General features: G+C 41.9%; 1 protein-coding gene across 1 annotated transcript; it reads right to left on the bottom strand.

Annotated features, from left to right (window-relative positions):
* Positions 1 to 473: 473 nt before the first annotated feature.
* Positions 474 to 23627, bottom strand: TMEM25 (transmembrane protein 25). The gene is made up of 8 exons (XM_033918843.1): positions 23296 to 23627; positions 22827 to 23168; positions 18836 to 19126; positions 7215 to 7346; positions 6264 to 6291; positions 4527 to 4627; positions 3331 to 3417; positions 474 to 1704 (listed from the first exon to the last, which is right to left on the bottom strand). The coding sequence occupies exons 1-8, from the start codon at positions 23357 to 23359 to the stop codon at positions 1631 to 1633; spliced, it is 1119 nt and encodes a 372-aa protein (XP_033774734.1). The 5' UTR covers positions 23360 to 23627; the 3' UTR covers positions 474 to 1630.
* Positions 23628 to 24513: the final 886 nt, after the last annotated feature.

Below are 24513 nucleotides of genomic sequence, written 5' to 3' on the forward strand. Positions count from 1 at the left end.
ATGGAGGAAAGCTAAGTACATTGGTTTTGCTTGGTTGGGCTTAAGTTTGTGAACTGTTTGAGTTTGTTTATTGGAACTCGTTTGCACCTGTGTGAAGCAAGTGAGCAGTGCAGAGCTCACTGCAAAGTGCCTGGAACTGAAAACCTTTTGCCAGGTTTATTTTGCTGGACTGTTTGGTTTATATTTTTTTTTGAAAGCAAGAAAAGCTTCAATTTTGAATGTGTGCCTGGGATGGTAGTTATGGGGGAAGAATCCACATAATATCCTTGGTTGGGATTGTGGGGCCATTTGTGGCATTCTGTGTTTCACAGAGTTTAATTAGTGGATTTGGCTACTCCCCTCCCCCACCAACTACTGTTAAGTTGGTTGGGGCCAAGCCTGCTTCTATCTAGGCTTGGGCACAGCACTGTCTTTATTTAAAAGAAGTGATATAGCTTGTTACTGCCTGTTTGCCAAAGGCAGAACTATTAGGATTGAACCTGTGATACCGGCAAAGAAGGTGTGAGTTGTTTGTTTTTGCAACTCAGTTTTATTTTTCCATGTTTTCTTGTGTTTATGAAAAGAATGGACTGAACCCTGTTCAGGATTGATAACCACAATAAAGTGGGCCTTTATTTTCACATAAAACTGACTGTTTTTGACCTGTTTTGTGCTTCTGTATTGCACTGAGGAACCAGCAGGACTTCCCGCTTTCTCTGGAAGCACGTGGCCGCAGGCTATTGTGGGCGCTGACCGGGGCCAATCGTACAAGCCGGCACCGGCAACGTCACAAGTGAGACTCTTTTAAAGGAGGTAGGTTACATGACTTTATTGCTTTTCACAAAGCTGAGGCCTACTAAATGTACCTGCATAGCATGCAAGAACCGAAAATGAGGCACTTTTCAAAAATTTTTTCAAAAATCAAATATGGGTTTAGCCACATAAAAGAACCCAAAGCCATAATTGCTCCTTGTGAACACAGCTACTCTTCAGTGCATGTACTTGTAGCGGAGCTGAATGTAGCAGGGTTGGGATAGATGCAGGAAAATACAGATGGAGATTTAACTGAAATCTCTGCACTTACTTCTGGACACTTACTTTGTACCTGCGGTGTGTGTGTCAGTCAACATTTTGATTGTAAAGCGCTATAAAGTATGCATTAGCCTTCGTCCTTTCAAGCAGGGTTTGAAAATTGCTCTCAAAAGATAACACTATAAAGCAGGACTAAAACTGACGGTGCAATTATCCTTCAAAGATGTTTAAGACACATTTTGTTTTGAGTTTCAATCATAATTTAGGGAAAGGAACCGATAGCTCCTTACTCTCCATAAAAGGGCAAGACGTTATCCATTTATCTCTCACTGTTTAAGAATTTCAGAGTGGAAAGACGCATTAGGCTTTCAGAGATGTTGAGAACTGCTGTGTTCCATGACTTGGGAGTACTTCAGCTACAATCCATTTACCCCTAGCCATGAGGGGAAAGATGGTAGCCATCAGGTGAGAAAACTGACAATGCCTTTCCAGTACTGTATATGGAACTGGAAAAACTTCCTGTGCTCTGGGAAGATGAGAAAAAGCAGGATCTGATGAAGGCTTATTTGCTTAATGTTACATCACTGGCACGCAGAGCAGATCTGGAATAAGAGCAACATCAAAGCCAAATCTCATCACTGCTCATACTTGACACCTTGTAAATGTAGCCCGTTCTAGTAAAATAAGAGAAACCTGTAAGGAGACAAAACCGCACAGCTTTATACTCTGTTCTTACAATAGGGAGACGGTCACAGATTCAGAGCCTATATTCAAAGCAAGGAAATGGTTACACAGGGAAAAAATAACCTTAACAATAGGTACTCAATACTGGTTTCACATTAAGAGCTGCCACTGAGGCAGTGGCCTCAGGTGGCCCTTTCCAGGGAGCAGGACTTTTGGCACCTCTCCTACATCCCCCCTTCCCTCCCCGTACCGAAACGTGGCTAACAGCCTAGGTATACAAACACTGCTGCCGGCCCCAGAGTCTTCTCGGCACGGCATCCCACCTCCTTTGATGTAACCTCCTTCTTCCTCAGGGGCAGGATGTAGTGCAGCGAAGACTCCAGGTCCAGCGGCAGGACAGGGGCTGCTCCAATGACTCCTGGCGTCGGCATCAAGCGCTTCTTTCTGACAGCAGCAGTGTTCCCAATTCGCTGCTCTTGTCAAGCATTGGGCCGTCCTCTCTGCCGGGTCTTGCCTTCCTAGACGGGACCTGTCGGAGAGGGAGGCCCGACGCCAGCAAGAGCAGCGAATGGTGAACGTTTTATAAAAAAGAAAAACTCAAACATACAAAGAGAACATTTAAATAACCAAGTAACATTGACTGCACGCTGTTCCTAAGACAGATACTATTTGCCATCAGTTCTTGGTTCTAGAGCAGTGGTTCCCAACCCTGTCCTGGAGGAACACCAGGCCAATCGGGTTTTCAGGCTAGCCCTAATGAATATGCATGAAGCAAATTTGCATGCCTATCACTTCCATCATATGCAAATCTCTCTCATGCATATTCATTAGGGCTAGCCTGAAAACCCGATTGGCCTGGTGTTCCTCCAGGACAGGGTTGGGAATCACTGTTCTAGAGGGTATTGATACTTAGCCTCATCTCCTTAGGGTTACCATATGACTCCAGAAAATAGAGGACGGACTGAGACTTCCTGATTTTATTTCTGTCGAGAGCAATGAAAGTAAAACCCAGATGTCTCAATCCAGCCTTCTTTTTCATGGTAACCCGCCATTTCCGCAAAAATGACAGAGCAGGAAGACCTTCGCACTCCATTTAGTTGGCCACAATTTCACAGCAGCACCATCACATATTAATGCAAACAACATTTTAACATTTGTAGGACCCCTGAGGAAGACGTGTCCGCCGAAACACGGACCATGTTGGGTCTGTTAAGGATCAACATATGTGGACTATTTTTCATATATATATATTTTTAAACTTTTATTGTGGAGATTTTCCAATAAATCGGCATTTAGAACATCTTCATCCACAGTCTCTTTTTGTTTTTGAACCCTATATTTCCCCCAGGATTACATTTGTTTTGTAGTCTGCAACTCCACAGATGGGTCTCCGTCAGATCACAGTGCCTCCTACTGGAGTGGCCTGCTTAAGTCTGGGTTCCCTTAAGTTCTGTATCATAGTGCAGCTACTATAACCAATACCTTTGACGCCGACAAATACAGCTACACTTTGGGACACAGAGAGCATTTGTAGTTAAACCTTAACATACAGAGCTATACTTTGAGATATATAGGGGTAAAATGAGAGATACCTGGGGCATAACATACTTAAACTTTGGGGAGGGGGAAGAGTACCTTTATTGATCTGCCTCTCGGAGCTCTCTGGCTCTGACAGCTCCTCTTCATTACAATTCATCTGAATTTTTACTTCCCCAGGTCTCCCTGGAGGAGTAGGAACAATGTTAGACTCTTAAAACCAGAAACAGAAAATACAGTCACAGTGCAGACTCTAATACAGGAAGTGCGTCCAATTCCAGGACTTAACTTATCATATAGAGGTTTCTACTACTATTACTTATTTCTATAATGCTACTAGAAGTACGCAGTGCTGTACATTAAACATGTAAGAGACGGTCCCCTGCTCAACCGCACTTACAACCTAATCAAAACAGACAAACAGGACGAAGGGAAGATTAGGTTCTTACCTTGATAATATTCTTCCCAGTAAACAGGTACAGTAGTCTGGACCATAGGTTTTATCCCTGTACTCATGGGAAACTTGCAGCAGGCATCAAACACAATTTCTGCAGCTCCGCCTCCTTGTGTCACCGGGAAGAATTGGATAAAAATACCCCAAAATAACAAATCATATGCAGAGCAGAAGACGACACCTTCACAACCTGTTTGCAGAAGGAGAAACTGAGGGAGAAGGGCACTGCCCAGTGACACAAGGAGATGGAGCTACAGAAATTGTGTTTGATGCCTTCTGCAAATTTCCCACGAGAATTGGGATAAAATCTATGGTTCAGACTGCTGTACCCTTTATACTGGAATATGAGATTAGGGAATTGCTCATGGTGGGAATGATTAAAAGAGACATGGGTACTTTACAAGTGAACAGGAGTTAAAAGCAGCCTGGAAAAGGTGGGCTTTTAAACTAGGTTTCCTCTTTTTTTTTCAGTCTCATGTTCTTTGGAAACAATTGAAAAAGGTGTTAGTGAATGTGGAGATGGTAGCAGTAACGGTGATTGGGCTGGAGGCAGGCTGCACAGTTGCTGGCCCAGAACATTTATTGTGGGAGTGAGGAGTGGAGAAGATGCAGGTGCAAGGATAGGACAAGCCTACAATTTATCGATAATGTCCCAACTCCAAGATGAGTCAGTGAGAGTTGAGGTATAGATGCAAGGAGGAGGTTTATAGTTTACTCATAATGTTCTGGCTCAGATGAGTCAATGAATGTTGAGGTGTAGGTGCAAGGTGGGGAGGTGAGGGGGCTGGACAGATCATGGGTGGTAATAAAAGAAGAGGGCTGGAGAGGTTCTGTACTGCACCTTTAGCGGCATGACTCAGGTCATTCAGCTGCATGTTGGAAGGCAGAGACATGTTTTCTCGTGGCATATGCATAGAGTTGAACTTCAAGTTATTGGAATCACTATAGGGGAAAAAAGACAAGCACGTAAAAAGAACCTGGGGTTAGACCTCATTGCAGGGCTGTCTCAAAGTCAAAACCTTTGCAGGGCCACATTTTGGAGTTGTAGGTACTTGGAGGACCTCAGAAAAAAAGAGTTAATATCTCATTAAAGAAATAACAATTTTGCATGAGGTAAAACCCTTTATAGTTTATAAATCTTTCCTTTTGGCTAAGTCTTAATAATAATATTGTCATTTATAGCTGAAGAGACATATGATCAAGAAACGGTTTCATTTTACTTTTGTGATTATGATAAACATATCGAGGGCCTCAAAATAGTACCTGGTGCTGTCACTTCTGGGGGGGCACAGTGGCGTAACAAGGGTGAGAGGCGCCCCCCTTACCCTCTTCTCTGCCCCCCCTCTGCTCCTTCCCTGTCCCCTCCCCCTGCCGCACATGCCTCTTCCCTTCCCCCATACCTGTTCAGCTTCCCCGGCACAAACAGCATATCCAACTTGCTGCCCATGCTGGCGTCAGCTCTCCATCTAATGTAATTTCCTAGTCATGGGACCCAGAAGTAACATCAGAGGAGAGCGCTGAGGCGAGGAGCAGGTCTGAGCTGCTGCACGTGCTGGTGAAGACCTAGAGGAGTGGTGGTGGGGGGGGGAGTGAAGGTGCATCCGTGGTGGGGGTGGAGAAGAGGAGAGTTGCTGGCACCCTCAACATGACAGTGCCCAGGATGGTCCAACCTCCCCCCCCCCCCATTACTACACCTCTGGTTGCCAGTGAGGATTCCCTTACCTCAGCTTTGAAGAGGGTACCACATGTAGGTTTGGGAGGGGTCTTTTACACTTTACTGGCCAGGCAGGATGCTATATCCTCCGATCATACAGGGTAGCACTGGCCATGCTCCTCCCATTCCCCCCCCCCCCTCCATGAGATCACTTTCCTCTTTCTCTATCTCATTGTTTCTCAACCCAATCATTGGAGCACATCCTGCCAGTAAGGTTTTCAGGATATCCACAAGAAATATCCGTAATAGGAAGTGGTGCATACAAATCTCTAGCATGCATATTCATTGGGGATATCCTGAAAACCTGACTGGCTGGGTATGCCCCGAGGACTGGATTGAAAAGCACTACCCTACCTGAAGAATATTTAATAAGGCAGTGTTTCTCAATCCATTCCTAGAGTGCCCCTAGCCAGTCTGGTTTTAAGGATATCCCAATGGATAATAAATATACACCTGCCAATCTATCTCAAGCATATATTGGAAACCAAACTGACTAGGGGGTGCTCCAGGAATGGCTTGAGAAACACTGTAATAAGGCATTTACAGATAGGCCAGCATAGAAGGGAGTTATTCCCCCTTTTTTTCCAGAATTTTTCAGAACAGTCAACTAATGAGTCTAGAACAGTGGTTTCCAACCCTGTCCTGGAGGACCACCAGGCCAGTCAGGTTTTCAGGATAGCCCTAATGAATATGCATGAGAGAGATCTGCATATAATGGAGGTGTCAGGCATGCAAATCTGCTCCATGCATATTCATTAGGGTTATCCTGAAAACCCGACTGGCCTAGTGGTCCTCCAGGACAGGGTTGGGAACCACTGGTCTAGAACACACAGAGACCAAACCAAGGGGAAAGCATTCTCTTACCTAGGAGTTATCTTCAGATCTGAGACTCCTAGAGAAGAAGAAAAAAAAGACAGGTCATTATTATCCAGGACAGCCTGGGGGAGGGAGAGAGCCCAGCAACTCTCATCCTTTTCATCAAGTGACTAGATGGACCAGACCACAGAACCCTCACCTGGAGTTTTAAATCTTCCCAGTATGTATGAGTACCAGAGTAACATAGTAAATGACAGCGGATGAAGACCTGAACAGTCTGTCCAGCCTGCCCAACAGTTACAAGGATTATAAATTCATTATTTTTACCTGTGAGGAAAATGGTAAAACTAGAGGGCCTAAATTGAGTTTGCAAAGTGGTAGACTCAGGAGTAATGTTAGGAAATTCATTTTCACAGAGAGGGTGGTTGATGACTGGAATGCCCTCCCGAGAAATGTGGTGGAAATGAAAATGGTGACGTAATTCAAAAAAAACATATGATGAACACAGAGGATTTCTAATTAGAAAATTAATGGTATAAATTGAAGAACTAAGGCCAGTACTGTGTCCCATATATGGCAATTTGGTTGGGGACCCGGGGGGGGGGGGGAGGCTTCAACGGGAACTCAGGTAATTTGATGAGATGTTTTGGCCCAGAAATATCAAAGAAAAAAAGACTGTCCTGGGAGATTCCTAATGCCCAGATGTGTTTTCTCCTTGTCCCAGCACTCAGTTCTAAATTCTGTATGAAATTTAGCAGGTAGAATTATATGACTGATTGTATATCACAGATGTCGACCAATGACAAAGAGACTTTAACACCTGATGACATCATATTGAACTCCAATATCTCTGGGAGTTTTAACTGAGGACCACTGTAAATGCACTTAAAGGGCAGTCTCTTTTTTGATGACTGAATGTTTTACACATGAATTAACATTCTCCAGGTTATTTATCAGAAGCCCACTTTGCTGAAATCCAGAAAGGCATTTCCTTCTTACCTGATGTTTTGCGCCGTTTCCTGAAAATGATGCAGAGTATCAGCACATTCAGGAGAAGGATGGTTGAGGCACCCAAAGCACCCCCAACAATGATCCCCAATACAGGCAGTTCCACACTGGAGTGCAAGAGACCTGCGAGACCCAAGCAGAACCTATCAGTAGTCTGAATACAGTAGGGGTAGACTCCCATCAGTAGAGTGTACATAGCCTGGACAAAGCCCCATAACTGGGCTGTACAGAATGGACCGATCTCCACCAGCAGGGTTCAAAGTACAGACAGATGCCCCTTAGTGGCCTGTACACAGCACAGGCAGACCTTGTCACCCAGCTGTACAAAGTGTAGAAAGACCCTTCTCCTCATCCCCATCATCAATGGGCTGTACACTTTGTAGGTTTTTACATGTCCCCCCAGCCCTCCATGCTGCAGGTAATTACAGCATGATGAAACAGTACCATGAAATAATGATTAATAAATAAAACAATGGCGAGATCTTCTTATTGGACTAACTTATTTGTTTCTGGATTTCTAGGACTATGGATGTAGAATCACACTACACAGCAAACAGGGAATGAATCCAATATTCTTTATATAACTAAATTTCTTTCCATTCCTATGATGAATTTTGGATTCATTTTCTACAATTGGACTTCCTTTTTGTGTTTCTTTGAATCAGTACATATCCTACTGCTGCTACTACTATTTATTATTTCTAAAGCACTGAAAGGCATATGCAGCGCTGTACATCTGACACGTAATAGATGGCCCCTGCTCAGAAGACAGATAGAACATATAGAGGAGCATAATCAAAACATACATCTAAGTCCGATTTGAATGTAGGGTGCTAGTTGGTCAAAGTCAGCAGTGGGAAAATTTCCATTCTTGAAAAGTACGTCTAAAATTTTTTTCCCCTGAAACTCGTCTATCTATATGTCCAGGTGTTTGATCATCCAGACTGCCACTACGACTATCTTTATACCACATTCTCAACTAAAAATTTGACCCAAGTCCCATACATCCAGAACCAGACCTTTTTGACATGGGAGGAGCCAGCATTATGATGGACTGGCCACCCAGACATGGCAACAGAGCAGTGGGGCACTTTACAGGGCACTGCTGTGAACTTCACAAAAAGGGTGCCAGATAAACATCTCACAAGAACTCCCTTATAGGTTATGGTGAACCCCCAAGAACACTGCCAAGACCCACTATACCTACCTGTCTAAAACCCTAATAGCCCTTATGGCTGCAGGTGGCACCTATATGGCAGTAGAGTAGGGTTTGGGGGGGGGGGGGGTTTGGTGGGCGCACATGTTCCACCATAAATGTAGTGGTTAGAGTGGCTTATGGGCCTGGGTCCTCCTTTCTGTGGTTCACTAGCCCACCTCTCAGGCTATGTAAGAGACCTGTGTGCAGCTCTACTAGGCTTTCCTGTACTAGGTGCTGATGTTCCGATCTTTGTGGGGAGAGGGGGGAAGGGGTCAGTGAACACCGGGGGAGTGAGTGTGGGTCTTTACTTTGTCTCTGCAGTGGTTATCTGGTCACTTTGGATACCTTTTGGGCACTTATACCTGGTTTTACATCATCTAAACAACAAACATCACCACCCAACAAAGGTGAAACTGCCTCCAGAACTTTGTTGCTGCATTTTTGTATTTTATATAATCTAAGTCACAACGTATAAGTTCTGTCCAGGAAGTCTCGTAAAATCTTTGATTATTCTTGCAGGACAAATTAAGTCTAGATCAGCCCACATCCTGCCCAAACCACTCCTCCAGCACAGCAGCATTTAGAGGCCTAAAAGTCCCTGGATACGTCCAAAAAATAGGTTTGATTATCGGCACTTGGACGACCTGTCTTTTAGGTCGCCCAAGTGTGGATTGGGCGGGTTTTTAGACATGTTTTATGTTTCAGTTATGAGTCCCATAGGGGCTGGGAAATTCTTGTTGAGAGAATTACTATTAATATTTATCATCTCTATAGTGTTGAAAGGCGTATGCAGTGCTGCACGTTTGACATGTAATGGCTGGTCCCTGCTCAGAATCCTGCCCACAACCCATTTTGGAACCGCTTTTAATTCCTAACCTGCCTCACCCATCACTCCGAAACAGATTTCAGGGCTGTTAAAAGTTCAGCTGTGCCCTGGCCAAATGGTGGGAGAGAGGGGGTGTTCTGCCTCCATTTTATGAGGGCATTTACTTTATTTCTTCTATAAGAACTAATAGAAGTGTTTATGGTAAGATGTATGAGTAAAGTGTGCTCTATGGATTCTCACCTGAAAAGGCCTACATTGCACATTCTGGTGGTCCAGCGGTAGACCGAGGCAGAAGCGATCCTCCTACACTCCTGCCCTGTACAGTGTCACTAAAGGAAATGGCTGCTGTGAGTTCCCATTGCAGCCATTTCCTTTAATGGCTCTGCAATGGAGTATAGGAAGATCGCTCCTGGCCCGGTTCACTGCTGGACCACCAAGGCATGCAAGATAGGCCTTTTCAGGTGCAGAAGGTAGGAGAGAGGTGGGATGGGGTGGAGCCGGCTAGGACAGGACATGGGAGGGGTCGCTCCTGTCCTTGCTCACTGCTGGTCCACCAGGGCTCAAAGACCTGGAGAAGGCCTACAATGGGTCTGGGAAGGAGGTGAGGAGAGTGTACAGCTGGATGACTCAAATATAAACTGAGACACCCCTTTTTTGGCCTAAAAATCTCAGTTTATATTCGAGTATAAACAGTAATTTCTGTACAGAAGATATTGCCCTGCAGAAGAAAAAGACTTTTGGAAAGTTTTTTCCCTCCCTCAACCTTGATTCTGTAAAAAGTAGGTGCCTAGCCCAAAGTACCTACACTAAAAGTGGGCATAGTTGGGGCGGATCATGGACATGTTTTTGTGTACCAGGTGCTATTAGGCTCTGATATCAATGCCTAACTTTAAGCATAGAAAATCCTGGCATACACTGGGGACACCTAAATATTAGGACACTGAGTATGATTCTATAATAAGCATCTCATTTTATAGAATCTGTGCCAATATCAGCACCTAACTTTAGGCAGACTTTATAGAATCAGGGCCTAAGGAAATCTACTGTAACAAAATTTCACTTTTTTGAAGTATTAGGTTAGAGTTTCTGAAATAGGAAGGGAGGGCTTGGGGTTTTTTATTTTATTTTATTTATATTTGTCATACATATTAAATGATTTACATATTATCTAAAACATTATAAAAATATGAATATAAATATGATATATTGTACTTAAAGTATTCATGAAGGAAAATCAAGTGTGTGTTTATAAGATTATATGTATTTTTCTGATACACTTGTTGTAATATGAAAAAATGAATAAAGAATTAATAGAATAGAATTTCACTTTTCCAGGAGCAAATAATAGAAATGGTTAAAAAAAGAAACAGCTGCATGCATACATGGGCATTGTTTAAAAAACACTTTGGAAGCCCAAACCAGATGCATTCCACATATTAAAAAGGTGGAAAGAGCAAACAGCAGCCAGAATGCTTAAAAGGTGAAGTGAAAGGGGCTATTAGAGTCCAAAGAATATCTTTCAAAAATGGGTAAAGGATCCAAATGAAGAAAATAAGAAGCAACGTAAGCTCTGACAAGTTAGATATGAAGCATTGATAAAGCAGGTTAAAAGAGAATATGAAAATAAATTTTCCATAGAGACAAAAACTCATAGTAATAACTTTTTTTTCAGTTTTATCAGAAGCTAAAAACTTTTGAGGGAATCAGTAGGACTATTAGATCACTGAGGAGTAAAAGGGGCACAGGGAGGACTAGTCTGTAGGGAAGAAACTGAAGGAATATAAAAGATATACTTGTGTCAGAAATGGTTTTCAAAGGTGACAATACAGAGGTAATGAAACAAATCTTGGTGAAACTGGGGAAGCCACCAGGAGGCTGTGTGCTGGAGATACTTATAAGCACTGGCAGGGTTAGCTTGGAGCTTACTGACATGGTTGTAAGGCCTTTTCCTTCCAGGTATAATTGTCGGACTCTATCATGGAATGTATGGGCTGTAGGCACATGCCCGAAAGGGTATGTGACCAAAGAGCAGGTCTCGCCCCTTTTGAGCCTTGAGGAGTGGGTTACTCTGCTTGGCTGAATGTAGAAGTGTAAAGGAAAGAAATCAGGAACTGTTGAGCCAATTTTGTTAAAGGGGCAAATGGACTATCATGTACAGGCAGTCCCCAAGTTACAGTATGACTTGTACTTAAGAACGTGGTTGCGGCTTCATTTGATTTCACTGAGCAGTATTTCCAGTGCATAGACTCCTACACTTTTCTGTAGCAGATCCAGGAATGATGGATGGCCACATTAAGAAGTGTGTGGTTGTTCATGCTGTACCTTAGAGGGAACACTGAGGGACAGTTGGCCCTTTTGTCAACTGGGAGCAGAGGTAAGCAGCAAGAATCTTAAAATCTACAAGTTCTGAGTTACATTTTAAGCCGACTTAAGAACAGCTTTAAAAACATAACTTGTTCTTAACCTGGGGTCTGCCTGTACTTCACAATTTGATGTCCTCCTTCTACAACAACTGTAACATTTCCTCTTTAGTGGTCTCACTATCGGGTAGCCTATCCCTCAACCTGTTGCTTTGATGGAGATGTCTAAACCTCTGGTTTCTACAGAAATCTTAACTTCTGATGAACTAGGGCTAGGGAAGCACATCTATACCTTCTGTAGGGGGATCAGTTCCTATTCCTATACTAGTTAAACTGACATCTGGGACCTCTTCTTTGACAAATGAAACAGCATCATCCTCTACTAATATGTCTGATGTTTCTTTGAAGGATGTTTGGGCAGCTGTTTCTAGAATGGAAAAAACTATTGAGACAAATTTGTTGCAGCTGACTACATTTACTGAGTATGCAATGTTTAAAATGGCTGACCAAGGTAGAACAACGCATGGATAAATTTCAAAATCAGTTGACAACCTTACAATCAGTGGTTTCATTGGCTACTAAGTATAGTTTAGATATATTTACAAATAGAAGCTAGAAGTCTTAGGTTTTTAAATGCTCTCCTCCTCTTGAGTTATTTAAAATGTATTTGGAAAATGTGATGTATATCTAGCCAATTATACAACATTTTGTACCATGCAGATCTAAAATGGAGGAACAGGATGGAGTAATGGATGGACAGTTTAAATATATCAGGTTTTTTTTTATCTTCTCAAGATGTTATAAACAATAGAGCAACTTTGTTAGTTATTTTTCAGACAAAATAGCAACAGATGTCTGTGTTGAAAGCATATTTTCCTAAGAAAATTATTTCTTTTTTTGTGGTCAGACTATAATGGTATTTCCAGATGTGGCCAAACCTTCTCAGATGAGAAGAAATGCCCTTATGCAACTGAGACCTAAAAACTTAGCGGAAGGGGCACAATTTTTCCTAAAATTTCTCTTAGTTTTTGGTCACATACGGTAAAAATTCATGTGTGTTTTTAGAACCTTCTCATTTGGAACAATTTTTATCTGGAGGTGCCCGACAGTAAGCAGCGATTCAAAAATGCTGCTGACACTGGCTCCTTAGCCTTCAGTATGATGCAACTTCCTGCTCTGCATAGGCAGAACCACAGCAGAGGGAAGACTCTGTAGCGGACACAACCACTGCTTTTGAATTACGACTTGCTGCCATTCACTTCCATGGAGAAAAACATTAAAGATACACCAGGGAAGGGATAGGGAGAGATGCCAGCTTGCAGGTAGGATAGCGTGCGGGAGGGGAGTATGGGAAGAGATGCTAGACTTTGGGGCAGAGGGGAGGGAGGAAGACATGTCTGACAATGGGACAGAGATGTTGAGCCACAAAGGGAGGAGGGAGAACACAGGGAAGAGAGGATAGATGTTGGATCATGAAGGGGGCTGAGGATAGCAGGGGAAGGGAGGGAGAAATTCCAGATCACGGAGAGGGAATAAGGGATTGTGGAAGAAAGGGAGAGATACTGAACCATGGGAGTTGGGAGAAAGAGGAGGGAAATGGAGACAAGAGAAGGGAAGAGAGAGGAGGATTAAAGTTGGACAGAGTGGGAAGATGCTGGCTATGGGTGAGAAAAAGAAGATGGGAAGAGAGGAGAGAGATGTTAACTATGGTAGGGGATGGGGATAGAGTGGGGAGATGCTGACTGTCATGTCTGTCAAGTTTCAAGTTTATTAAAATTTTGATGAAACGCAAATCAAGATTTCTAAGCGTTTTACAAGTTATATTAAAAAGAGGGAGACATAATTTGACAGATTTCCACTGAACAAACATTTGACTAACAGAAACAGGTAGGAAAGGTGGGAGAACTACAAATTTAAAGAAAATAATTTAAAAAAGGAGACCACAATGGGAAAGGGAGGCAGTTAGAATAATCAAAGTTAGGTTGTATGCTCTTCTGAGCAGTGACCATCTATTAAATGTCAAATGTACAACGCTGCGTATGCCTTTCAGTGCTATAGAAGCGATAAATAGTAGCAGTAGAGATGCGAATTATGAGGCAGGGAGAGAAGGAGAGATAGGAAATGCTGGGCCATGTGATAGGACCATGTGAGAGAGGCTCTGGGGGTTGCAAATGAAATGAGAGGAGGATGGTGCATACAGAGAGCAGAAATGTGATAAAGGGTATAGATGAGAGACAGGAACAGGAGACCAGGGAAGGGGTAAGATAGGAAATGGGAAATCTAGGGGCAGAGAAAGAGGTGAAAAGTAAAAACAAGGAGTTGGAGAACTGGAGGGTGAAATTTGAGAGGATAGACAGGCAGAAAAAAAAGGGAGGAAAAGCTTAAAGTGAAAGATAGTAAATGTTGGCAGATAAAAAAACAGCATGGTCCACTCAGTCTGCCCAACAAGATGTCCAGAGTTGTATCTGGCACTTGGTGCAGTTTCCACATCTTCATGAATAAACATTAGCATCATAAACCGGGCAGTCGGTAATTTGCCTTCCCATCTTCATATGGGCAGTTACAGTATATGATGCAATTATGGCGCATACAGTATAATCTCGTTATAACGGACTTGTTTATAATGGAACCTTGCCTATAGTGGATGAGGTCCACTGGTCCCGGCCGAGCGCCATTATAAACATACAGAAAATCATCGGATATAGCGGACTCGCATATAACAGACTTTTAGCTGTAATTTTCTTCGGCTATAACGGACATGCAGGCTCTGCCTACAAGGCGCATGGCATGCCGGTGACATAGTATCAAAATGCAGCCCAGAAGAAAATGACAAGAGTATTTTTCTTTCCGATACAGTGCAACATAATGTTTTTAGTGTTCTGGTTTTGCAATCATTTCGTGCCATCCCAATGTTTTGCTGTGTTTTGTTCTTGATGTTGCTGATATGCTTGTGCAGTGACTGTTGTTCATTGATTGAACGTTGTTTCAAGTTGGCCTAAATAAAGTTTTTAAAAAAATGCAACTCTGGATATAATGGACCGTTTTTCCAGGTCCCTTGAAATTCGTTATAACGAGATTATACTGTAATACAGTATCACGATACTGTTGCTTTCAACCATAAGAATGTCTTTCCTTCCCTGCCGCTTATTAGCATCATGTATTCACATCAATTTTATGATTCTACCTCTATAGAGATACGGAGCACATGCAATCATAGCTTGTGCTTTGAATGTGCAAGATTAAGTATGTGCAACATAGTAACATAGTAAATGTCAGCAGATAAAGACCTGCATGGTCCTTGCAGTCTGCCCAACAAAGTGGCCAGTTGAATCTGGCACTCTGCATAGGTTCTACTTTTTCATGATTAAACACTAGTACAGTATATTTAATCTCTGTCTCTCCCTGTCAATTTTGAGACCGTAGAAGTCTGCCCAGAACTGATCCTACTTCTCAACTACCTGAGTTACTGTCGATGGCCAACCTAACCTTGAAATTGATCTTTGCCATTCACAGGGCCCAGACCACAGACAAATGCCCAGCATTGGTCCCACTTACCAACCTTTGGAGCTGCCATCAAAGCTCGCTCTAGCTATGAGGTCATTTTAGTTTTGTTAATTGGATTTCATCGGTTTTCTATACAGGGATCCTCTGTACTTATCCCATGCATTCTTGAATTCCATCACCTCTGCCTTCACCACTTCCTCCTGGAAGGCATTCCAGGCATCCACCACCCTTTTTGTAAAAAAAAAAAGTATTTCCTAATATTGCCCCTAAGTCTACTCCTCTGCAACCTCAATTCATGACCTCCAGTTCTTCCACCTCCCTGTCTCTGAAAAAGACTGGTATGCATATTAATACATTTTAAATATTTAAACATCTCTATCATATCATCCTATCCCTCTTTTCCTAGGTTAGACATATCCAGGTCTTCTCTTCTTTTGTGTCTTTTCGAACAAGCCCCATATTTTTGACAACTTCCTCTGAACTGCTTCAAAAATGGAATAATAATACTAATTCAAGAGATTAATCAAAATCTGGAACTGATTAGTTCTTGGTTGCAAGACAACAGACTCTCTCTAAACATCAATAAATCTAAAGCACTTTTATTTGTCTGTAATGAAGGAGAGGAATAGCTCCAGTTTGTCTTAGAAATATACCTATCCCATTGGTTACTAGCATTATAGTATTGGGAATTATCATTGATAATAAGTTACATTTTCATCAACAATTAAGCTCAGTAGTCCAAAAGTGTTTCTACAAGTTGCGAATGATTCATACAATTTCTCCTTTATTAGAGCCTACATCTCTTAAAATCTTGATATACTCTCTTATCCCTACACACCTTGATTACTGTAATGCCCTATCAGGGCATTACACAAAAAGAACTTCGAAGACTACAGGTAGTGCAAAATACTACAGTAAAACTTTAATCAAAGGCTAAAAAATATGATTATGTTACTCCACTTTTAATTGTGGCTTATTGGTTACCGATCAAACATTGATTGCTTAAAATTTTGCTTTTGACATTTATAGTCAAGCAAGATCACACACCAGCATTTACTTGTTCCTTATATTCCTTCACGGACATTCCGATCAAGTTAACAAAATCTTCTCACTGTACTGACAGCTCGCCATATAACTTATGCTACTACTCATAAATCTATTTTTTCTGTAAACAGCTCCTACGTTATGGAATGCTCTTTCATTATATCACCGCCATGAAACCTTCTTAGCTAAATTCAGAGCCTGTTTGAAAGCCTTTTTATTTAAAGATGTATATGATATGTTGTTATAGGCTATTTAAAAAAATTTTTTTTTGCCCTTTTTTTCCTCAAGTTATTTCCCTTTTTTCCCTTTCCTATTTTAGCCTACTCAATTTTTACTAAGTTTGTCCTTTGTTATTTATTTGTTGTTAGTTTTTAATTATCTTTTTTTCATTTTTTAATTGTAAACTGCGCAGACACCAGATGTGCGGTATATTAAGCCTAAAATAAACTTGAAACTAAATCCTATGTTGGTTTGAAGTGGTTTACAAAAGAGCAGATGTGAGGGAATGGACAAAGACAAGAAAAGAGAGGAGAATGGATAAACGGACAACAGCCACTTAAAAGAAATATAGAAAAATGAAAGCAGATAAAGACCACATGACCTATCTATGCCATATAGTATCCCTTCCTCTCCCTTAGAGATCCAATGTACTTGTCCCAAGCTTTCTTATATTCAGATACAGTTTTCATCTCCACCACCTCCACCAGAAAGACAGGAAAGCAGAAATCAGGCCAATATGATTGGAAAAATAAGATGCCCAGACAACACAGGCAGAAAATCTGTTTTTATTTTGAATTCTGCTTTGGGAAATGTGCATTGCAGATGTCTTGGTATTTTGTTCAGTTTTATTTCTCCAGTGTTGTGATACATGCTATGTTTGATTTCTTGGGGTTCCTGATTCAAATGTATTTCTAGTTTTAATTTGCATTTGCTGGGGTTCTATCTGTGCATAGGTATTTACATTTCACAGGGGGGTTAAAGCTAGACCACAGAATGATAGAAGAGAAGGGGAGGGGAAATGCTGTGGTTGGCGGTGGAGCATGGCCTCCCCTCGCCAACAAAAAGGCTTTCCACTGCCCCTGAGTGGGAGTGGAATAGAACGGATAAGCGTGAATCGATTGTTTACTCTTTCAAAAAGTACAAAGACTAGGAGACATTCCATGAAGATAAAGGTAGTTTTAAAATGACTAAGGAGAAAATGTAAGGAAGTTCTTCTTCACTCAGAGAGTGGTAGAAATCTGGAATGCTCTTCCGGAAGCTGTTATAGGGGAAGACACCCTTCAGGGATTCAAGAAAAGGTTGGATAAGTTCCTTCTGGAACAGAACAGACGCAGGTAAGGCTAGACTCAAATAGGGCACTGGTCTTTGACCTAAGGGCCGCCGCGTGAGCGGACTGCTGGGCACGATGGACCACTGGTCTGACCCAGCAGCGGCAAATCTTATGTTCTTATATGCCAGAGGATGTGGTAACAGTTCTCTAGCAATGCTCCCTCTAAGGACCGAGTTGTCATGAGCAAACATTTTCCGTTACCTTAACCTGTGAGCACTTCTTACAGATACAAACACAGATGTGTGTGTACATGCATGCATACATAAACACTTGCAGGGCAGCTAGAAAGAATTCCATGAGCCATGCTCTGCTTGTGTCCCCTACTTGTTTGCCTATAATTTAACTATGCATTTATAGCTAATCTGAATTTTACTTAGATACTGGATGTTTAGCACAGTTTAGAGCAGTGGTCTCAAACTCAATGAATATGTATGAGATGGATTTCCATGCACTGCCTCCTCGAGATGCAAATCTATCTCATGCATATTTATTGTGGATATCCTGAAAACCTGACCTGGCTCCGGGCTCTTGAGGCCCGGAATTGCCTACCCCTAAACTAGAGATAGGAATAGCTACTGAGATAATTACATTTGCTGATGAGACAAAGTTGTTAAATCCCAGTCTTAACCATCAGGGCATATCAGAGCAGTCCTCAGTTCCTAAGGTGGGACAAATGAGCCTGCTGCCAGCTCTGAGGACCCAAAACCGTTGTCCAGCCCAGCTGCTACAGCCACTTAGTGAGCGTGTGGAGAATGGACCAAGTAGCCACCCTGCAAATCTCTGCAGATGAGACTGCTCTAGACTCTGCTCAAGATGATGCAAAGCTGCAAACAGAGTGCGCCTTCATCACCACTGGAGACCGCTCTTCGCTTACAATATAGGTGGAAGAAATGGGAGGTAGAGCATGAAAACAAACTGGACTCTCTACAACCCTCGCAACAAATGGGAGGGGGGGGGGGGTTCCCGATGGTCAAGACTAGCAGTCCTGTTGCACAAGAAGGAATTTTGCAACTAGTTGGGTTTCTGACAAGTACTTGTGACCTGGATTGGCTACTGTGGAAACAGGATACTGGGCTAGATGGACCAATGGTCTGACCCAGTAGGGCAGGGGTGTCCAATGTCGGTCCTCGAGGGCCGCAATCCAGTCGGGTTTTCAGGATTTCCCCAATGAATATGCATTGAAAGCAGTGCATGCACATAGATCTCATGCATATTCATTGGGGAAATCCTGAAAACCCAACTGGATTGCGGCCCTCGAGGACCGACATTGGACACCCCTGCAGTAGGGCTATTGTTAAGTCCACAGTCTTACTCCTTTCCCCTCCCCAATACCCATAGCAGAGGCCTTACCTGGAGCTAGAATGGAGGAGTTGGTAATACCGATGTTGTTGGAGGTGATCAAAGAGACATTTTTGGCTGCACTGCTCAGCTGTACTTGTACTGTGTGGTCAGCTAGCCATGGGTAACTCCTGGTATCCAGTACCACAAAATCCGATATGTTCACTATTAGCTGCCCATCCTGGTCCACCCAAGTGATGCTGGCTGGAGGGTTAGCCCGGACCAGAACAAACAGGACAAGGAAGATCCCAGGCTCCTGGTTTTCTTGGTAGGTGGCATCCATTTCCATGATCTCTGGTTTAACTATACAAACACAATTACAGAAGATCAGCCAAACTTTATGTTTAAATGATTTTTATTATTCCAGCAGTAAGAAGCAAATACAAACAGTAGTACCATTCAGGAAATAACATTTTCAACAATATAATCAGTTCCCCTCCCATCCCCCCCTCCCCTCCCCTCCCCAAGAATCCATGGCCAGTCCAACAGCTGAGAGTGGGAATAAAATCTTAAAGATTCAAAAGTCTACTGCGAGCACGCGGTGTCAGGTCCTGCCAGAAGTGCTCCCACACCTGACAAAATTTGCGACCCAGGCCAAAAGTCAAGTCTCCCACCATGCGTCTCTCCAGTGTTGCGTGCACTATCATTAGGGATCTCCATTGTGCATATGACGGGGGATCACGGGAGAGCCAGTTGGTGAGGATGGCTTTTTTTTCCCATCAAAAGGGCTCTGGAGAGAAATGCTGACATTCCTCTGGGTTTGGGCGAGGCTATATTATAAAATCCAAATAACGCCATCGGTTGCGGAAGCCATCGCCTTCCCCAAAGCGATGTGGTATATAGGCTAAGATGTCTCCAAAACTGTTGGATTGCGGGGCAGGCCCAAAACATGTGACTCAAAGATGCGTGAGCCTGATTGCATTTCGGGCAAGAATGCGACGCAGTAATCCCCATCCGGGCTGCACGTTCCGGTGGAATGTAAAGTCTAAGAACAATTTTCAATTGGATCAGCCAAACTTTAAAGACTTCAGCACTACACCCGAGACCTGCATGTTTCCCATGGAATATCTAGTTCTGGACCGGTTGACTAGAGCCCTAAAATCTTCCCTTAATCCTGAATTGTAACGATGACTAACTCCCTTTACTTTGGATTAAACCTGACCTCGATTCATAAATTAGAACTTCTTCAAAATATGTTGGCCAGATTAGCGCCAGAAGGAAATCGATAAGAACATATTTAGCCTGTGGCAATAAGCAGCATCTAAGCCACTCATTGTCGCAGGCTAAACTGAATGTTAATTCCTTATAATCCCGTACGCTCACTCTGATCATCCTCTCAAAACTTACTAGCTATACCTTCCCTTAAAACAATAGGAACAAGAAGAGCTGACATGTTTTCTGTTATGGGCCCACAATGGTGGAACTCTTTACCACAACATATTACAAATGGAAAATATCTTCTTTCTTTAAAAAAATCTTTAAAAACTCACCTTTTTAAAGATGCTTTTAATACTCAATATTAAAATTTTTTTTTAGTTTTTAATTTTTTACCTACCCCCATTTCCTTATGTTTTTTCCCGTATTTGTTTTTCTAGATATAACAGATGTAATCTTTGCCCTTCTTTCCTCTCCATTTCAAGTTTGTCTTGTCTTAAATTGGATGTTAATGAATTTTAATTTGTATCTCTATAATTTTATCTCTTTTTTTACTTGTGTACATCGCTTTGTAAACAGATTCAGCGATACATCCAATATTAATAAATGTTGAACCTTGACCCTAGATATTCAAAAGCCAGGGCATGCATGGCTTCCTAGCATTGAATATTCAGGTCTCTGTGGTCACCCATATTCATACCAATACATGGTTAACTTTAGCGCATAAAGCTAGGACAACCTTTTTGCTGTCCTAATTTTACACAGTTAATTAGCTGTTTAGTGGACTGAAAGTCTCCTCTGATTGTCTAAGAAGGTGCTTCACCCCGGCCTGCCCCTAACCTAACAGGTTAGGAGATGACCAGTTAGCAGGGATATTCAGTGGCGCTAACCCACTTAAGTGCCATTGAATTTCATGTGCTGGATTACTTAGCGGGGTTTAACTCTTTCATATCGGGTGGATTATTCCTGCTCTTTAAAAGCTTCATTGGCTAAAAATAGCTTTTTGGATTAGTTTTAAAATTCTATGATTAATTAATGAAGTTCTTCATACTGATATCCCAGTTCACCTTTCTCACCTCCTTATTCCCATCACTCCACTCATCTCACTCAATATATCAATTAACTGGTTCTCTCTCCTGCTGCTAGCCACTGTCTTGATATGACCAGGTGTGCTGCTTTCTCATTTTATGGTCCCCCACACCTAACCTGCTAGGGATACAGGACCCAACACGGTCCACGTTTCGACAAAAAGTCTTCTTCAGGGGTCCCTGGGGGTCCTATAAAGGTGAGTATGTGGGAAACAATTGTGTGGTGAACCGGAAGTGAGACACTGCTTGCATTTGCTCTTATGTGGATGATTTACTTTTATGTGGATGGAATTATTTTATGTGGATGATTTTAGTGTATCTTTGGAACTTTGATACTTTCAAATAAAGTCCATTTGGGAACATCGTCACTCCACAGAGTTTTTTTGGTTTTCTCTGGATTTTCTTCTTTGTGGATATTTTGGGGTCAATTCCTTTTGTTTTTTGCTTGTTGCTCCTCCCCCTCACCTAACAGAAGAAACAAATTGTACTAGGTTAAAACTCATTTATTATTCAAGTGACGAGATCGAATATAGAGGAACCTTAGTGGTTGCATTGGACTTTGAACAGGACCTTAATTCAATAATGAAAGCCTTTTTTCACTCTCCTCAAAGTTTATTTATGGGACAGAAGATTTGGATTTTTCCGGATGTAACCAAAACAGCCCAAGACCGTAGAAAATTATTCTTAGCTATGCGTCAAGCAGTAGTAAATATGGTGGCTGTTTTTCTTTTAAGTGTCAAATCAAATTTGCTGGTACTAAATATGTGTTTTATATACCAGATCAGCGATGTAATTTTTTGGATATGAAAAAATTAATAAAAAAGTGAAATAGGGCTATAATAAGCAAATAAGCCGGAAAGGTCACGTTAAGCCTTTTCCTTTGTTTAGTCTTATAAATAGATCTCCTTATTTTGTTACTTGTCTCTCCCAAGATGTAATTGGGGTCTAAGGAAGAGAAACAGTATTCTTAAAATAATAATTTTTATTTTTCTTTGATTAAGCTTTAACAAACTTTTCCTTTTTATTTATTGTTTCCTATATGTTTTCCTGTATTGCTTAACTCAAAAAATTTTTGAATGTTTATGCTCTGTATTACTTTAACAAGTGGATTCTTGTAATTTATTTTGAAATGCAAATAAAATTAATATAATTTTTTTAAAAAACAAACTCACTTATTTTCTCTGGACTCCGGTGAAACACCAGTACTTTTTCTCACTCTTGTCTTTCTGTTAGTTTGTCGTAAACCACTGTTATATTCCTGATCCAAGGTTGAAAGGTAGTATGAAGTACTTAGGTAACTGACCTATACAATCTTAGTCCTCAACAAATGATCTTTAGAACTGTTATTCACTAACTCTGAACTTTGTTTATTCCACTCGATCTGTAATACCTTTTAATCATTGTAAACCGCATAGAACTTCACAGTCCTGCGGTATATAAACTGTTATTATTATTATTATGTTAAAGATCTCTAATAACTAAACTGAAAGCTTGAAAGCTCTGGCACACCTTGTTTTGGATCTAGAACCCTACACCTCCCCCAGGGAGACTCCAGCACTGCCCCCATTGGCTCCAGAGCCCTGTGCATTTCCCAGGAGGCTCTAGAGTCCTATCTATTCTTTGAAGAGATTTCAGAACACAGTGTACATCCCACAGACGCTGTAGCGCTGCACCACTTGGACCCGAGTTCAGCACAGGCCCTCATGCCATATGTTTGAAAGGACAGAGTTACTGCCTTCTTTTTTATCAGTGATACTCACATTGTACTTTTAAGAGGATAGAAGCATTATTCTCCCTGCCAACAACCGGATCCACCATGGAACAGTTCAGCTCCCGGTCATTCCTGTGTGCTGTCACAGTGAGGGTGTTATTGCTGTGTTTGAACATCTGGCCAGAGGTAGAGATCAGCACAGAATCATCATTTTCCTGCTTCTCACCATTCATGTACCAAGTGAGAATAGGCAATGGCTTCCAGCCGTCAGCACGGCACCTAAATTTCTGTCTCTTGCCTTCCTGCATGGTGAATTCCTGCTGCTTGCCTTCCTGGAGAGGGCTCACCAATGAGGTCCTGCCATTGGCTGGTGACTCTGGTTCCCCAAATCCTAACAAAGGAAAAAAAATCAATATTTGACTGACTATCAGCGAGTCACACAATGCAGCAGTTTTACCCCCCTTACAAACTGCAGAAATCTCCCCAGAGCATCTCAGGAACCCCACTTAAGTTCTCACCTGGAGGCAAAAGCAGCATCAACAGAGCCGGGGAGATGCCAGCCCAGCATTTTGGGAGAGTCATGTTGCATCTATGTTAAAGGATCTCACATCACTTCAGGGGCTGGAAAACAGAATGAAAGATTAGTTTCTTACCTGAATAATCTTCTTTCTATTAATATACACAGGAGTCTGTGTACGTTAGGTGATTAATTTGTGTTTGTGAACTGTTGCAAAAGGATGTCAATCACATCTTTCAGCTCTTCCTCCTTCACCAATAGAGTACAGTGCCTCTTCAGTTTGTACCAAAGCAATCGATCTCCACTGTAATAGAAGAAAAGAGGAGAGGCACAGTGAACTTCCCCAGAGATATCGTACATTTCTGTTCTGTTACTCATAAAAAAAGAATAATAAGTAGCATGAACTTGTAACATAGATGTATCAATGATCTAACCTGCTGAGTGCAACTGGTACTAACACATAAGGAGCTGAATAAACTCATTCCTTTATTACTAATTTATTCATACATGTTCATCCAACTGACAGGAGAAGAACTCCAGTTCCAGACTATAAAGTTGTCTGAGGTAGAAAGCAGGTGAATTGCAAAACTCAAAGGGCAGGCTATACAAACTCCTGTGCATATTAACAGAAAGAAGATTATCCAGGTATAAACCTAATCTTTTATTCTGTTACATAAACACAGGAGTTTGTACATTAGGTGACGTACCAAAGGAGTGTCAGCAGTGTCTAGGGTAGGACAGATGAACCTGCCAACAAAACCTCGGACCCAAAAGTAGTGTTCTCTCGAGTTACCACATCCACTCTGTAGAACCTTGTAAAGGTATGGAGAGTAGATCAAGTAGCTGCCTACAGATCTCTTTGGGTGGAACTGCCTGGAACTATCCATGAAGATGCCACACCTCTGGTTGAATTAAGTGAGAGAAATAGGTGGCTCTTTGGCACAGCCAATGTATGTTGATGAAATTGCCACATGAATCCATCTCACGATAAAAGCCTTGGAAGCTGGTTTGCCTCGTCTTGACTGACTGGTTAGAACAAAAAGATGGTCAGAAAGTCAAGAATCATTGGTCTCTACATGCTATCTTGTTAACTAGACCTGAACTTTCTGATTAATTGTGGACAATTAAACATTAAACTGAGGGGAAGACTTGGAGCATTTTGAAAGCCAACAACCAGCTAAATTACTTGTGCTGTCATTGTGATCCCCCTCCCAAACTT

This window comes from Geotrypetes seraphini, chromosome 13, assembly GCF_902459505.1.
Source record: "Geotrypetes seraphini chromosome 13, aGeoSer1.1, whole genome shotgun sequence".
Lineage (NCBI taxonomy): Eukaryota > Metazoa > Chordata > Amphibia > Gymnophiona > Dermophiidae > Geotrypetes > Geotrypetes seraphini.

Coding starts and splice junctions, on each gene's coding strand:
- TMEM25 (XM_033918843.1), bottom strand. CDS start 23,359: ATGACTCTCCCAAAATGCTGGGCTGGCATCTCCCCGGCTCTGTTGATG. Junction 7,347..18,835: donor CTCCTCCATTCTAGCTCCAG/GTAAGGCCTCTG, acceptor TGGGTCTCGCAG/GTCTCTTGCACTCCAGTGTG. Junction 3,418..4,526: donor CCTGAGTCATGCCGCTAAAG/GTGCAGTACAGA, acceptor CTACTCCTCCAG/GGAGACCTGGGGAAGTAAAA.